An 18,132-nucleotide genomic window follows, 5' to 3' on the forward strand; every position below is an offset into this window, starting at 1 on the left:
GAAGTTGTCAGTGGTTGGGGAGGCGTACTCCAATCAATGACTCAGACTGGGGTGTGTGGGGTGATCTACTGGCCAGATGTGATCAGTGCTGAGTAAACCCCATTTCCCCATTGGCTGTAATCTCACTATGGAGGAGTAAACCCCATTATTTGACTAATTGGGGAAGGGTAAATCCCACTGACTCTCCTCTGACTGGGGTGGAGTAATCCCCATGGTCACCTCTGACTGGGGTGGAGTAATCCCCATGGTCACCTCTGACTGGGGTGGAGTAATCCCCTATGGTCTCCTCTGAGTGGGGTGGAGTAATCCCCTATGGTCACCTCTGACCTCTGACTGGGGTGGAGTAATCCTCTATGGTCACCTCTGACTGGGGTGGAGTAATCCCCTATGGTCTCCTCTGAGTGGGGTGGAGTAATCCCCTATGGTCTCCTCTGACCTCTGACTGGGGTGGAGTAATCCCCTATGGTCTCCTCTGACCTCTGACTGTGGTGGAGTAAGTCACTCGGAGATGCTCCAGGCCTGACATGCAATCTAAGTCTCAGCAGACCAAGGCAGGCCACAGTCAGCACTGTTAAATGCACCACTTTTACATTCCTAGATGTCTAAGCATACTTCTTTTCTCTTGAGTATGCCAGGGCATTTACTTACGTCTAAATGTCTAAGCATAGTTCTTCTCTCCCTCCACACTCACAGCAATACTACAGTTCAGTATACTTCACATCTTCCTAGCAGAGGCAAGGCCCCAGTACAGTCCTGTATTTCCTGTAGTCCTGTATCCAGCCTATATTTAACGTCTGGGGTTCAGTTTATTTCTCAAGGACACTTTCACGCAAAAGCCACAGGGAAAAAAATAGACTGTCAAGCTCTGTCTTGATTTATTTTGATCCAAAAAAAAGTATCTTGAATGTCACAAAGAGTCAACGGGCTCCAGTGTAAAAGTTGAAAGTTGGTGTAAAATCACACAACAGACACCAAACCTGTGTTTGTGTGTGTGTGTGTGTGTGTGTGTGTGTGTGTGTGTGTGTGTGTGTGTGTGTGTGTGTGTGTGGTGTGTGTGTGTGTGTGTGTGTGTGTGTGTGTGTGTGTGTTTGTGTGTGTGTGTGTGTACCTGATCTGTCCAGTTGAGATGTTTCTCTGGGTTTAGGCCTTTTTCAGACTGCCCAAATCAAATGTGATTCCAATCGGATTGTTACAGATGGGTCTCAGTCCGGAGGCTCTGGCTACTCATCGGATCTCAAATTATCGTTGGTGTCACCTTCAACGCGACACCCAACGGCGGTGGCGATCACGGCGATCATGCTGCTACTACATTGTTTCTATGTCGTTACCACGGCAACCCATGCAGACGGGTCTGTTAGTCTGGACACACATCCGACCTGACCGCTTGCTAATAACAGTGCGGACCAACGGTCTCGAAAGATCTGATTTGAGAAACAAATCCAATTTGCCTGGTGTCTGAACATAGCCTAAAGCCCCAGGCACACCGAGCCAACAAGTCCCTGCCACACTGAGCCAATGGTCGTCCATCGGCCAATGTCGGACCATTGCCGAGCGTCTGCGCTCTAGTGTTTGCACTGTGTGACCTGCACCGCTGGCACCAGTCGAACCTGTTGGTGGCTTTTGAACATGTTGAATCGTCAGCGAAGCCCATCGGTGGGAAAGATCGCTGGCATTGGCGAATTAGCAAAAAAATAAAAAATCGGCAGTTTCAGTTGTGTCCAGCTCTCGACACAGGTTGTGACCACAGGTTGGGGTCACAGGACGGGGACAGCCCCTTGAGCCTGTATTCCTTTCATCTTCCACAACCAAAAGACTACGCCAGTGCCACTCACATCTTCTTATCAGACATATTCTCGATAGGAAGTAGCTACTGTATATCACCAAACCAACTATGGTGAGCTTGAGTTGAGGTGCAGAGCGTACACGCTCGGTGTATCAAAGTGCTACCCTGCAAACATTCTGTGTTACACACTGCACAGGTAAACAGCTAGACAACAGGCTTTCATTGAAAACAGTAAACACAAGCACACAACCATCAGACCTTTGATACAAAAAACAGTAAATAAAGACACACACACACACACACTGATCTCAGCTCTGTGCAGCTGAGAGACGGCAGAAAACTGATTACAGTGTGAGACTCATTTACAGGCCAGAGCAGGAATGAGATAAACACGCACACAGACACACACTCTAGGCATGACCAGAGAGGGAGGGAGAGAGAGAGGGAGAGAGGGAGAGAGAGAAAGAGAGAGCGAAAGAGAGAGAAAGAGAGAGAGAGAGAGAGAGAGAGAGAGAGAGAGAAAGAGAGAGAGGGGGGGGGGGAGGGGGATAGAGAGAGATAAATGGGGAAAGAGGGAGGGAAGGGGAGAGAGAGGGGGAGGGAGAGAATGAGAAAGGGAAGGAGCGAGAGATTGGGGTACAGCCTCATTCATCTCCTTGTGTCTGGATGGGCTTTTATCAAACTGTCATGATAATGGTGATCTTTTTTTTTAGATTTCTCATTACCCACCCCCCACCTCTCTCTTCTTTCTCTATCTCTGTATTCATGCTCTTCTCTCTCTCTCTCTCTCTCTTTCTCTCTCTCTCTCTCTCTGTCTCTTTCTCTCTCGTCTTTGGGGGTCTGTGTCTGTGTCTGTGAACCTGTCAGTCTCATTCACTGGAGAGGCTGATATTTCCTTTATCAGATTGGATTGAGAGTTGATTATAAGCACCCCCCCCCCCACACACACACACACACATACACACACACACACACACACACACACACATACACACACACACACACACACTACAGTGCCTTTGTCTGCCCGTATTCCCCAGTGTTTCTCTGAGTGAGTCCCCCTCCTCGTCAGCTGACAGCGGCTCAGTTCTGATTCAATAAAGGTCCTGACCTGCCTCTTCACTCATGTAAATCAACACACTGCCGTCATCTCATCACTGTCGCCTCACTGTCGTCTCACTGTCGTCTCACTGTCGCCTCACTGTCGTCTCACTATCGCCTCACTGTCGTCTCACTGTCGCCTCACTGTCGTCTCACTATCGCCTCACTGTCGTCTCACTGTCGTCTCGCTGTCGTCTCACTATTGCCTCACTGTCTCATCACTGTCGTCTCACTGTCTCATCACTGTCGTCTCACTGTCGCGTCCCTGTCGCGTCACTATCGTCTCACTGTCGCGTCACTATCGTCTCACTGTCGCGTCACTGTCTCAGTATCGCCTCACTGTCGTCTCACTGTCGTCTCACTATCGCCTCACTGTAGTCTCACTGTCGTCTCACTGTCGCGTCACTGTCGCGTCACTGTCGCCTCACTGTCGCGTCACTGTCGCGCCACTGTCGCGTCACTGTCGCCTCACTATCGTCTCACTGTCACGTCACTGTCTCAGTATCGCGTCACTGTCACGTCACTGTCTCAGTATCGCATCACTGTCGCGTCACTGTCGCGTCACTGTCGCGTCACTGTCGTCTCACTGTCGTCTCGCTGTCTCATCACTGTCTCATCACTGTCTCAGTATCGCCCCACTGTCGTCTCATTGTCGTCTCGCTGTCTCATCACTGTCTCATCACTGTCTCAGTATCGCGTCACTGTCTCAGTATCGCGTCACTGTCGCCTCACTGTCGTCTCACTGTCGTCTCGCTGTCTCATCACTGTCTCATCACTGTCTCAGTATCGCCCCACTGTCGTCTCACTGTCTCACTATCGTCTCACTGTCATCTCACTGTCGTCTCACTTGGCTTAATGGATCAGCTCAGAGTCAATGACAGTCAGGGGTTAGAATATTTCTTACTTATACCCTTTCAAAGTCCTGAGAAATGTAACACACACACACACACACACACACAAGCCAAGTTTCCAGAAGAGAGAAAAAAACGGGCTGTGCCAGTTGCATGTATTATGGTGTTGGCATAAAAATTCAGCCAATTAGTGTGACTGCTGCGATGTGTTGTCCTTGTGATAGTCTCCAGAGATTAGCCAGTCTCTTTGCTTTTTTTCACGCAGAGTCCAAAAATCTCTGCCACAGTCTGTTCGACATGGCGACAGCAGAAAACACCACAAGCTCATCGGACAGTCTTTGGTCTGACCTAGGACGCTGTTCTGCAGTCTTTAAAATGGTTAAGGTGATACATATAAATTAGAACCGTTTTCACATAAACACTTAATACTTTCCTTTCAACAAAAACTTTCATTCTATTTTATTGTATTATTGTAGGGCATAAACATGAAAATATATTAGATTATTAGAAAATGAGCCGCATCATTTTTCTCTGTTTCTATTGTTGAGTCTCAGGTGATGATGATATGGGAAAATATTTTCAATTATTTAGAGCTATTTCATATCAAACAGATACTTCAGAGATGCCAATTAAGCCACTCCGTCGGCTAATTTCCATTCAGCTTTGTGTTATGAGTGGAGCCCCCCCACTGCGCTTTCTGTCGTCAGGGGCTCAAAAGCAGGCCGATCATCCCCACGCCGCCGCGCCAGAGGCGTAATTACCACAGCTTTGATTCCTATCTCCAGCATGCTCTAAACCTCTCATGCCCAATTTTACAGTTTGTTGAGATTTGTTAATTGACTGTGATGAGCAATGTGTTTTCATGAAATAAATCTTTGTTTTTTAATATATTCTACTGAAAACCTCACTTGTGTGTTTTTTTACCAAAAAAAAAATTCACCATCCACCACTGACTACAACAACTACTAGTGCTGCTGCTGCTACTACTGCTTCTGCTGCTACTACTGCTTCTGCTGCTACTTCAGCTTCTGCTGCTGCTGTTCCTGCCTGACGGGTGTAAATTAGGACTGGGGTAGGACATGGATTAGCTTTACTGTTATTCTGCTGACGGACACCCCCTCCCATCCATCTTAAACACACACACACACACACACACACACACACAATCTGAATTGAGTTGCATTACACCAAGAGTCTCATTCCAGCAGCAAGATTGTCTCGTGGACATTGCCTAGATGGAGCTGTAGTTTCCATTATACCCTAATGGCTATTCAGAAACACAAGCAGGTGCACACACACACACACACACACACACACACACACACACACACACACACACACACACACACACTCTCACGCGCACACATACACACTCACTAACACACACTCACACACTTACTCACTTACACACACACATGCACACACACACAAGGAAAGAGAAAGAAGCAGAGAAAGGGGAAATGGTCTGTCCATTATTATGTTGCGTTAGTAACTTACATTATCCTGTGTTTCTTCTGTAATCCTTTAGCAATACCCATTTACAATCTGCAGATAGTGTGTGTGTGTGTGTGTGTGTGTGTGTGTGTGTGTGTGTGTGTGTGTGTGTGTGTGTGTGTGTGTGTGTGTGTGTGTGTGTGTGTGTGTGTGTGTGTGTGTGTGTGTGTGTGTGTGTGTGTGTGTGTACGCGCTTGGCATGACAATAAAGCCTTTATGAATTCTGCTTTCTGAAAAAGAGAGGTTTGTTGATGAGTCAGGATTGAGCCTTTATAGCCATAAAGGTACACTACTTGCCATTACACTAATAGTGAGTGTCTCTCTCTCTCTCTCTATTCATCTTTGACTTCCTCCCTCTCTCTCTCTTTTATGCATCCCTAATTTCTTCTCTCTCTCTTTCTCCTTCCCTCTCTCTCTCTCTCTCTCTCTCTCTCTCTCTCTTTCTCTCTCAAGGAAGGAACACATTCCAATGCTTTGCAGGACTTATTCTGTGTATGAATGGATGCCTTTGCTTTGGCAGGGGTGTTAGCATCTAGCGACGGTTAGCGTTAGCATCTAGCGATGGTGTGAGTCTCACGGGTGCTGAGGCAGCTCCTCTACGGGATCCATTTAGAATTAGGACTTGCATCAGCATCCAATCACCTTCCAGCGTTTTCCATCAGCACGCTCATCAATTCGACTGATCAAAGACTCACTGCAGACAAATGCACCTCCCTCTCTCTCTCACCTGCCTGAAGCACGTCCCACTCTCTCTCTCACCTGCCTGAAGCACCTCCCTCTCTCTCACCTGCCTGAAGCACCTCCCTCTCTCCCTCACCTGCCTGAAGCACCTCCCTCTCTCCCTCACCTGCCTGAAGCACCTCCTTCTCTCTCTCTCACCTGCCTGAAGCACCCCCTTCTCTCTCTATCACCTGCCTGAAGCACCTCCCTCTCTCTCTCACCTGCCTGAAGCACCTCCCTCTCTCTCTCACCTGCCTGAAGCACCTCCTTCTCTCTCTCTCACCTGCCTGATGCACCTCCCTCTCTCTCTCTCTCACCTGCCTGAAGCACCTCCCTCTCTCTCTCTCACCTGCCTGAAGCACCTCCCTCTCTCTCTCACCTGCCTGATGCACCTCCCTCTCTCTCTCACCTGCCTGAAGCACCTCCCTCTCTCTCACCTGCCTGAAGCACCTCCTTCTCTCTCTCCCACCTGCCTGAAGCACCTCCCTCTCTCTCACCTGCCTGAAGCACCTCCCTCTCTCTCTCTCTCTCACCTGCCTGAAGCACCTCCCTCTCTCTCTCACCTGCCTGAAGCACCTCCCTCTCTCTCTCTCTCACCTGCCTGAAGCACCTCCCTCTCTCTCACCTGCCTGAAGCACATCCTTCTCTCTCTCTCACCTGCCTGAAGCACCTCCTTCTCTCTCTATCACCTGCCTGAAGCACCTCCCTCTCTCTCTTATCTGCCTGAAGCACCTCCCTCTCTCTCTCACCTGCCTAAAGCACCTCCCTCTTTCTCTCACCTGCCTGAAGCACCTCCCTCTCTCTCTCACCTGCCTGATTTCTGTTGCCTTTCTTACTCACATGGTACTCACAGTGAGTTTCACATGCAGGGAGAAAGCAAGACAGAGGGATGAGAGCAAGACAGAGGGATGAAAGCGCCGGCTTGAAGCTGCTTGTAGCGGCTGCTCCTCAAAAAATGTGATCTTTAATAATTCAAAGGCTGCATGAACTGGCCACTCAGAGCAGGGCAAGGGTGCAGGACCTCAGAGTCCATCAGAGTCGGTAACCTGGCATCATCCCCATACTCTTGAATACACACACACACACACACACACACACACACACACTCTAACACACGCGCACACACACACACACACACACACACACACACACACACTAACGCACACACACACACAAACACACCCTCTGAGAGCAAAACTATAGACTTTCTGCCTAATGTGACACTGCACACAACACACAAATGTGTCAGGCCATTGTGGGCTTGATCTCCGGAGGACAGAGGGCACCAGTGGTGATGTAGAAGGCAACTCCACATGAAATCTTAATAGAAGGGGCGTTGGTGTCAGAGTTTGGCAGTGCGCGCTTGTAGCCTGGGGATAGGTGGCGCAACATCAGGCATTGGAGTAGACGGCTCGCCGAGGCTCCTGTTCTCTGCAGCAGCTCAGATTAAATGAGAGTTTTTCTCTCTCTTTTTTCCCCCTCCATTAGCCCTGACAGCGCATCTGTTCAAACAGCGCAGCACACACACACACACTCACACACACACACACACACACTTGTGAATGAAAGCACAACGAGGGGAATTAGATCAGGAGGGCCGACCCGGGCAAAACAAACACGATAACAGGAGCGAGAAGGAGCTGAAAGCACTGATAACCAGGGCTCTGTCTCGGAGGGGCCTCTCGGGAGAAAACCCAAGATGGACGGCCGTCATCTGGGCTCGGAACACCTGAGTCACCTGAGCAAGAGGGGGGGTCGGGCCAACGCATTGAGAAAGGGCTCTGAATGGATGTTATCTTTGGGAGGGAAAATACACACACACTTACACACACACACATGCACACCCACTAAAACACACACTTACACACACACACACACACACATGCACACCCACTAAAACACACACACACATGCACACGCACTAAAACACACACTAACACACACACACACACACACACATGCACACACACAGGGCCGGTGAATCCAGACACCCCAGTGAGAGACCATTACAGCTAGCCAGCAATGTGGCTCTCTATGAAATCTATGGTTGGGGCCAATACACAAACACACACACACACACACACACCACACACACACAAACACACACACACACACACACACACACACACACACACACATACACACATACAAACAGAACACGCCATCTACAAGCCAAAGAGAGCAGTTCACTAATCACTCTAGTTTCTCCATCGTCTGTTGAAAAAGAATACAAATAGAAAGCAGCTTCCTCCTCTTTCCTCCACGCCATCAACACATCTTTTTACCCAAACCCCCCAGCGCTTCACACTCCCAAAGATGCCTGAACACACACTTCCCACACAGCCTGAACACACACTGCCCATGATGTCTGAACACACACTCCCCAAGAAGCCTGAACACACACACACACACACACACACACACACACACACACACACTCACACACAAACAATGCCAACACAGCCTGAACAGACACACACACACACACTGCCTGAACACACACATACAGTACACATTCCCCACACAGCCCGAACACACACATGCATCAGACGTCATGTAAATGGGTGTGACACACCCACACACACACACACACAATCTGAGGTGGGGTTAAGGGAAAGGGGCAAAATTCATGCATTCTCTCTCTCTCATATCTCTCTTTCTCTGTCACGGAGTTATGTCTAACTCTCTTGCTCCTCTCTTTCTGTGTCTCTCTATCTTACCCCATCTCTCTCTCTCTCTATCCCCCTCTCTTCCCCTGCTTGTATTTTTAGACTGCATACTCCTAGGGAGTTGGCGCTCAGGCTTTTAGCGGCTGACTCTTCTGAATGCATTAATACATGATGCCTAGTGCAGAGCTGCTCCCTCTCTCTCTATCCCTCTCTCTCTCTTTCGCCCCTCTCTCTCTCTCTCTTTCTTCCTCTATCCCTCTCTCTCTATCCCTATGTCTCTCTTTCTTCCTCTATCCCTCTCTCTCTCTCCCCCTCTATCATTTTCTCTCTCTCTCTCCCTCTATCCCTCTCTCTATTTCTCCCCCTCTATCACTCTCTCTCTCTATCCCTTTCTCTCTCTCCCGCTCTTTCTCTCTATCTCTCCCTCAATTTCTTTCTCTCTCTCTATCCTCCCCTCCTCTTCCTCTCTCTTCCTCTCTCTCTCCCTCTTTCTCTCCCTCTCTCATTTCTCTCTCTCCCTCCCTCTCTCTCTGTCTATCTTTCCAAACTGAACCCAAAGTGAAGAGTGATTTACACTCAGGCCACAGCACTGCAATGTGTGCCCCACCCTCTCCCCTCTCCCCCCTCCCCAGTGCCCTCTCCCCTGTCCCCTGTGCCCTCTCCCCTCTCCCCTGTGCCCTCTCCCCCCTCCCCAGTGCCCTCTCCCCTCTCCCCTGTGCCCTCTCCCCTGTGCCCGCGTCACAGAAACACTGTCATCTGCCTTCTACCCCTCTGCTACCACTCATGCCCCTGAGAAATGCCCCTAAAAGGAGCCCAAGCTGCCCACTAGAGTGACTAGGTGCTGATGGGTACACACACACATCTATAAAAAGTCCGGTTTCAGTACTACACACACACATCTGTAGAAAGTCCGGTTTCAGTACTAGGTACACACACACGTGTATTAAGTCCAGTTTCAGTACTAGGTACACACACACATCTGTAGAAAGTCTGGTTTCAGTACTGAGTGCACACACACGTCTGTAGAAAGTCTAGTTCCAGTCCTAGGTGTGTAGTGCTGGGCTGTGTCATGTGTGCTGCAGGGCTGACCCTCAACCAGTGCAGGGTCTCCACATCAATAGCAACGCCGTTACAACTAAGAAAGTATCCGAGCAGACGTATTGATCAACCGACAGGTGCATTGATGTCTGATAATGGATAGCTCCCTTGAAGGAGACGTGTTCAGCTTTCAAAACAAACACTCGTGTTCAGTGTCACTCACGCTGTATTCTGGAAAGATGAATACCCTTCTGAACATGGTGCACTTTTCAGGAGCTGACAACGTGAGATTTCAGAGAGGTCCAGAGGGTGGTGTGTGCTAGAACTGACAGAGCGGAGACAGATAGCACACCGCTACCTCCGCATTAGAACATCCTCCGTCTCCACAACTAACTCTGTCCCCTGAAGAGGTACTGCATTAGTGGATCTCGTGCATAGACAGCATCTGAGAATGTAAATTTGTCCTTTCTCTCGTTCTCTCTCTCCTGCTCTCTCTCAGTCGCTCTTTCTTGCTCCCTCTCTCTCTCTCTCTTCTGCTCTCTCTCTCTCCTGCTCTCTATTTCTTCTGCTCTCTCTCTCCTTCTCTCTCTCTCTATCTCTCCTGCTCTCTTTCTATCTCTCCTGCTCTCTTTCTTTCTTTTCTGCTCTCTCTCTCTCTCTTCTGCTTTTTTTCCCTGCTCTCTCTCTCTCTCTCTTTTCTGCTCTATCTCTCTCTCTCTCTCTCCTGCTCCCTCTCTCTCTCTCTCCTGCTCCCTCTCTCTCTTCTGCTCTCTCTCTCTCTCTCTCCCCTGCTCTCTCTCTCTCTCGCTCACTCTCTCTCTCTTCTGCTGTGTTTCTGGCTCCATTCCTCGCTGCTCGTTCATTAGCGCCGTGGAGGCATGCATCGACTGCTTTCAAACAGAGTGCCGTCGAGGTGCTCGCTAATTGGCTCCCACCGAATCCGCCGGTTGTCTGAGGGATAGAGATGTAAAGGCCTGGCATAGATTCTTTCACACGCACCACACCCCCACCCCCCCAAACATACCCGCCACACGGAGTGACGCTAATGGCGGGGAGCTTGACGCTGCATCCGATCAAAGTGCAAATGAGATTCATTCGGCAGGAGGAGAGAGCCAGTGCTAGCTGTGGTAAACTTGGCGGAATGGGCTGAACAGGCCCTTCTTTTGAGATCGATGACAGAATGCATTGAGGGAGAGAGAGAGAGAGAGAGAGAGAGAGAGAGAGAGAGAGAGAGAGAGAGAGAGAGAGAGAAAGAGAGAGAGAGAGAGAGAGAAAGAGAGAGAGAAAGAGAGAGGGAGAGAAAGAGAGAGAGAAAGAGAGAGAGATAGAGAGTGATGCCCGTAGGCTGACACCGGATACCTTGGAGGGACCCTGCAGTGGAGATAACTGGTGGTCTCCAGCCCTCTGCCCCAGCGCCTCCACCTCCACACCAGCGCCTCCACCTCCACACAACCCCCATTAGCTGAGCCGAGACCTACGCAGGTCCCCAGTCACAGAGAGAGAAACAGAGAGAGAGAGACAGAGAGAGAGAGAGAGAGTGTTTGTGTCTGTGTGTCTGTGTGTCTGTGTGTCTGTGTGTATGTGAGAGGGAGAGGGGGGGGGTGTTAATGTGTATGAGAGGGAGAGAGAGAGAGAGGGAGGGAGAGAAAAAGAGACAGAGATGGAGTGTGTGGGTCTGTGTGTATGTGAGAGGGAGAGAGAGAGCGAGACAGAGAGAGGGAGGGAGAGAGGGGACGAGAGTGTGTGTTAGTGTGTATGAGAGGAGAGAGAGGTAGAGATAAAGAGATGAAGAGGAGTGTGAGGAGCAGTGAACCCAACCCATCCTAACCTCAACTTCCTGCCGAGGATTCTGGGTAGGCAGAGCCGGGAGTTACATCACTGCTTTTCTGATTGATCCACTGGGCAGACAGGAGGGAGGGAGGGAGGGAGGGAGGGGTGTTTGCCATTCCAGATCCGTTCCCACCTGCCGGTTCCACAAGGGACAGGGCCCAGAGCTGCGCGCTACGCAAACAGTTCCTGAATAGTAATAGTTCCCTCCGCTGTGCTGGTTCGGTTGCCTGGAGATACAGCCAGGCCAGGGTGTAGAGCCCAGAGCGCAGTGTTCCCTCTGGATATGCAGACAGGCCAAGGTGTAGAGGCCAGAGCGCTGTGTTCCCTCTGGATATGCAGCCAGGCCAGATTGTAGAGCACAGAGCAGCCAGGCCAGAGTGTAGAGCCCAGAGAGCAGTGTTCAGTGTTCCCTCTGTAATTAGAGAGCGGAGTGCACCTGCTGGATGAGCACCTGCTGGACCAGCCAGCCATGAAATGTCCTACATCCTGGATACAGCCCCCACGGTTACACAAACAACTGCTTCACGTACGGATGAGAACAGGGCGCTCCTTCACCTCAGCTGGGTGACAGGCAGACAAACACACACTCAGTCTCAGCTCACAACGCTTCACATGACGCACGACAGACCGAGACATTACGTCAATACTGACAAATACCTCACTTCTGTCTTCAATGGCTGCTGATGTTTGCGGTTAAAAGCAGTGTCACCTGTCAGTGTCACCAGTCAGTGGTTTCATAGTTGGATGTTCCGTCTAACTGTCAAAATGACTTTCTTAATGTGTACAGAGGGCACAGCTAGTGTGTGTGAAGTGTCCCTTTGAGGGTGTGTGATTGTAAACATGTGTGTGTTTGTCAGGGATGTTTGCCAGAGAGTGTGTGTGTGTGTGTGTGTGTGTGTGTGTGTGTGTGTGTGTGTGTGTGTGTGTGTGTGTGTGTGTGTGTGTGTGTGTGTGTGTGTGTGTGTGAGCAGGGTTAACACACAGCAGAATCTTCACTGGTGCCGGGAACACACACAGAGCTTTTCAGATTACTCAGCAATTTTTCATGCTGTGTTCCAAAAGTCAGCCAGTTTTGTGCAAATACCCAGCATAGTGTGTGTGTGTGTGTGTGTGTGTGTGTGTGTGTGTGTGTGTGTGTGTGTGTGTGTGTGTGTTTCTAGGTGGGCTGCTATGTGTGTATGTTTACATGGGTGTGTGTATGTGTGTGCACATAATGTTAAGGTACATATATTTAAGGAAAGAGAGAGGGACAGGGTGGAAAGAGAGAGGAAGAGGTAGGGAGAGGGAGAGAGACGAAAGAGAGATGGAGTGGGAAAGAGAGAGGGAGGGGTGTAAATAGAGGCTCTGAGGGAGGAGAACAAGGCAGTGGAGAGCAGGAAGGAAACTGGGTAGAACTGGTCCTCATCAGTGATCTCAGTTACTTATCTGGGAGGGAGGAAGGAAACCCTGCAGTCAGAAACACTCCAAAAGACTCCTGCTCCTGCCATATCTCTCTCTCTCTCTCTCTCTCTCTCTCTGTCTCTCTCTGTTTCTCTGTCTCTCTCTGTCTCTCTCTCTCTCTCTCTGTCTCTGTTTTGCTCTCTCTCTCAGCCCTCTCTTTCTTAGCTCCGTCTCAGGTCTGTCTCAGTTCTGTCTCAGGTCCGTCTCAGGTCTGTATCAGAACCACCTCATCCCTGTCTCTGAGCGTGCCAGCTAACAGCAACGATTTGGGCTCTAATAAAGTTCCTGCGGCTTGTGGGCCAAGCAGTAGACATGACACAGATTAGTTGCTAACTTCACACATTCATGTCTCTCTCCCTCTCTCTCTCCCTCTCTCCCTCTCTCTCTCTCACTCTTTCTCTCTCTCCGTCACATACACAGCATACAAGGGTGACGTGCGCTGGTGTATAGTAGTACAAGGTTGTGCATGTTACATCGCTCACAAAGAAACACAATCTGTCACCGTCCTAAGAATTGCTTGCTCTGCGACCCAGATCTCAGAGTTGCATGATAGATGTTGTTTACTGTAGTCCTCTTTCACTGCAGAGTGTGAACCTCCTTACCCAGGCATGATACATGTAATGTAGTCGTGTGATGTGATGTGATGTGATTCACCTATTTGGGTATTTAACCGCACTGCACACTCGAGACCATGTTCTCCTTTAAACAATGGAGATGAATTCAGTTCAACATTGTGTTTAGTCTCCCAAACTCCCAAGTGGGCTTTGAGGTTTTAAGCGCAGCTTGATCATGAGTACAGCTGATGGGGATAAGGGGGATTTGTGTGCTGGTGAAGACCGCTGTGATGAGCCTCACGGACACTCTGCACTCAGCTGAAGCTGAATCTGCACTTACACCGGTTCAGATGGATGGCGTCGGCGTGTGACGTGGATAATTCTACATCGCTCTCTATCGTGTGTTTGGTCTTCAATAAAAATGAGAACACATAATTTCCCCCAGCATACACTGGGGAAATAAAGCCAAGAGTTTGAATGGCTATATACACATAGCTAATGGTCTTATGTAGGTTTGCAAACTCACCCTCACCCTGCAAACTCAACTGCTCAGAAATAAGCAAAACATCTCTCTACCATTACTTTTTTATCATCCATCCTTCTATCTACCTATCTACCTATCTACCTATCTATCTCCCTATCTACCTATCTATCTACCTACCTATCTATCTATCTATCTATCATCTATCTATCTATCTATCTATCTATCTATCATCTATCTATCTTCTATACATCTATCTATCTATCTATCTATCTATCTATCTATCTATCTATCTATCTATCTATCTGTCTATCTGCCTGTCTATTTGTCTATCTATCTATCTATCTATCTATCTATCTATCTATCTATCTATCTATCTATCTATCTCTTTCTATCTATCTGTCTTAACTCTGTCTCTTACATATTAACCCTGGCCCCTGAAGGCTTCTTTACCTTTCTTAAATTCTGTTCCCTTCGATTCTAGAGGAGCGATGACTCGCTCAAGTCGTCATTTGAATGTGGCGTGAAGTCATGAGGTGTGACTGGCATGCAGACAGAACCCGTGAACCCAAAAGTCACTGAACGTCTCCTCATGGTGACTAATGTGTTTGAGGGCCACGCTGCCGTCAGCATAGCAGACACATGTGCACATGTCACCCCAAGGACAAATCGTACGCGCACGCCGGGAGTGACGCCGAGAGTGAAGCCAAACAGGTGATGTGTCTCTCACGCTTCTTTTCAGTCACGCGGTGAGGATGAATTTCCTCATCAGAGGCCGTATGAGCAAGGGGCCCACGGGCAGCTACAGGTTCAGCCATCAATGCAGACTCACTGGCCAATGAGACAGAGTTTGTCCTCTGCGGCAAAGTTTTAAAAACTAAAATTTTGTTTCCTAACAGACCCCATACTGTGGCCATTTCCAGCACACAAGCACACAAGAGTTGCTCAAATTAACCAACACACACAAGAGATACTCAAAGTCACCAACACACACAAGAGTAACTCAAAGTAACCAACACACACAAGAGTAACTCAAAGTCACCAACACACACAAGAGTAACTCAAAGTCACCAACACACACAAGAGATACTCAAAGTCACCAACACACACAAGAGGTACTCAAAGTCACCAACACACACAAGAGTAACTCAAAGTAACCAACACACACAAGAGTTTCTCAAAGCCACCAACACACACAAGAGTTACTCAGTCACCAACACACACAAGAGTAACTCAAAGTAACCAACACACACAAGTTTCTCAAAGTAACCAACACACACAAGAGTTTCTCAAAGCCACCAACACACACAAGAGTTACTCAGTCACCAACACACACATGAGTAACTCAAAGTAACCAACACACACAAGTTTCTCAAAGTAACCAACACACACAAGAGTTTCTCAAAGCCACCAACACACACAAGAGTTACTCAGTCACCAACACACACAAGAGTTACTCAGTCACCAACACACACAAGAGATGCTGCAAGTCACCAACACACAGACAGAGGGATGGAACACACAGACAGAAGGATGGAACACACACACACGCACACACACACACAGACAGAGGGATGGAACACACACACAGAGGAGAAGAACACACACACAGAGGAGAAGAACACACACACAGAGGAGAAGAACACACACACAGAGGAGTGGAACACACAGACAAACACACAGACAGAGGGATGGAACACACAGACAGAGGGATGGAACACACAGACACACACACACACACAGACAGAGGGATGGAACACACACACAGAGGAGAAGAACACACACACAGAGGAGAAGAACACACACACAGAGGAGTGGAACACACACACAGAGGAGTGGAACACACAGACAGAGGGATGGAACACACACACAGAGGAGTGGAACACACACACACACAAACACGCGCACACAGACGCACACAGACGCACACAGACAGAAGGGTGGAATGGAGCCAGACTCACTGAAGGCAGCGACGGCCAGGATGAGTGTCACCACGATGGACAGCCAGGATATCCACAATGCCTTCTTGCGGTAGTCCTGCGCTTCGTGCGGCTTCAGCCGCATGCTACTCTCCAATAAACCTGTCGAGAGAAGTTAACAGAGGGGAGAGACATAGATGACTAGCAGTTAACAGAGGATCTAACCTACATGACTAGCAGGCTTTCTGTCCTGGAGATGAAGACATACAGATCTGATTCATTAAGTTCATGCATCAAAGTAATATTGTACACTGCTTCTGATAACTACATGTTGTTAAACATAATTTATGTAACTCCATTGTATTTGCTAGAAGATACATTGGATTTGTCGGCTGATTCGGTAAGTTTAATTCACGCATAACTTTTTTAAGACTTTAAGACTGCAACATTGAGAAAGTTGGTAAATTGTGACTATTTTAAAGCCTTTGTGGTGACAGGCGACAAAACTACTAGGCAGTTTTACATACACATGCACTCACACAGACACACATGGTCACGCACACATTTGCACAGTGGAGGGTCTGAGGGTCTCGCTCTGGCGCGCTCATGCATAATGCATCTCATGTAGAAGTCAATAATTAAAACCGGACTTGCGGTGCCTCCGGTTGCTCAAGAACATCCGGAAACTCCTGGCCAGCATATCCAAAATCTAATAAAACAGTTATTCTCTCCTTACCTTTGTCTTCAACATTCTCGCCGATTTTCATTTCCTGGTCCATGGTGAACGGGTCTATTTGGCTCGGTCTGTTGGATAGCGGCTGATCTGGAGGGTCGCACTGCCCGTTTTGAGCCGATGGATCCACGATGGTGGGATGCGGGATGGGACTGGGATCCGGAGCCAAAGCGTCTGTCATCGTCGTTCAGGTGCGGGTCAAATTAGACATTCAAATAATCTCACACCAGGGTGTGAGAGGTGCAACAACAATCCAGCACGCGCGTGCAGCCCGTCTCGAGGAGAGTGGTATGCCGCGAGCTCTGACTGCGTGTCTGAGAGCGCAATCAGCGCGCGCGAGAGAGAGCCCCCCAGTCCACAACAACACACACTTGCCAAGAGGGCGAAGAGTACAGCGAGCGCACTCTAATTAAAATCTCATTTTCCTTAGCAAGACCTCTGCCCCGTATTGCTCGGAATTCACGCGGGTTACTCTGATGGGTACAATATTGCAGGTCGCTGACAAGACGGCTGGCAACAGCGGGTCCACAGAACTCAACTCCACTCGGCGCGCTGCGATCCGCATCTGGCCCAGGTGATGAAATAGTCCGGGCAACATCTACACACTGCACTGAATGTATCGGGCAGCATCGCTCTGCTTGTTTGATTAGACACGCTTCTGTAGACTTAAAACTCTAATCCCTTTTTTGTGTAGGCCTACTGACAGAAAAAAGTTAAGTTTAGCCTACGTATTTTCACGCAATAAATATTTATGTTGCCACCACTGGCACAAATGCATCTAACTTCTAAAATGTAATTTTATTTGTAAAATGTCTCCTTTAATACACCACTCCTCCACAAAACACATAATTAGTTTAAATTAATTTCGCTAAGTCTAAATCAGTAATAATAGGCCCGAGAAACATCAAACAAAATGATTCACATCAAAAGGCTCGTGTTTGCCGTGGTTTTCTTTGCTGTGGGAACCAGGTTAACGCTGTCTTTTGTTCCATGTGTGTTGGTTTGATTCAGCACAACACATGTGAAGAGAAGGCTATAGTCTACAGCGCGGGTTCGTTTTCCTGTTTTGCGAACCAGCGAAGTATTTAGCACAGAGATTCTCAAAAATAATTGTTTAAAGAATCTTGTTGACTCAAGATCCGCCACCTTGTGCAGTAAAAAGCTAGCCTACGTGTCTCTGGTTAACTTCACATGAATGGGTTAACATCACATGAAAACAATAGCATAACAAGCATTGGAAGAATATAGGGGATTTATTTACGTCAGAAAGCCTGATTTCTTAAGCTTAGATTTCTTAACGCCTTCCATCACTGCCCGCATTACACCTACATCTACTGTTGTCGAATACGCGGGTGTTTATTTTATGAGTTGACATTTTCACCTGGCAATAGACTCACCTTGCACTCAGTGGGCTACTTAGACTTTGCTGCGACCTGGTGGTGGTGTTTGGGCGTTGCAGTTAGTCGCTCTCAAACGCCTCAACGAATAACTAATAAAAGAGAGCGCCGTTTTTAGATCA

At 48.5% G+C, this 18,132-nt stretch overlaps 1 protein-coding gene across 1 annotated transcript in view; it reads right to left on the minus strand.

Moving 5' to 3' along the window:
- The window catches only part of tmem163b (transmembrane protein 163b), a gene marked incomplete at both ends in the record, with an annotated part of 44,284 nt that extends 27,490 nt beyond the window's left edge, over window positions 1-16,794 (minus strand). Inside the window, 2 exons of the mRNA XM_080834045.1 lie at window positions 15,923-16,042; window positions 16,617-16,794. Of these exons, the coding sequence (XP_080690171.1) occupies window positions 15,923-16,042; window positions 16,617-16,794 (298 nt within the window). The remainder of the gene's footprint in view (window positions 1-15,922; window positions 16,043-16,616) is intronic.
- Window positions 16,795-18,132: the final 1,338 nt, after the last annotated feature.

The sequence above is a fragment of the Sprattus sprattus genome (genome assembly GCF_963457725.1).
Source record: "Sprattus sprattus genome assembly, chromosome: 3".
Classification (NCBI taxonomy): domain Eukaryota; kingdom Metazoa; phylum Chordata; class Actinopteri; order Clupeiformes; family Clupeidae; genus Sprattus; species Sprattus sprattus.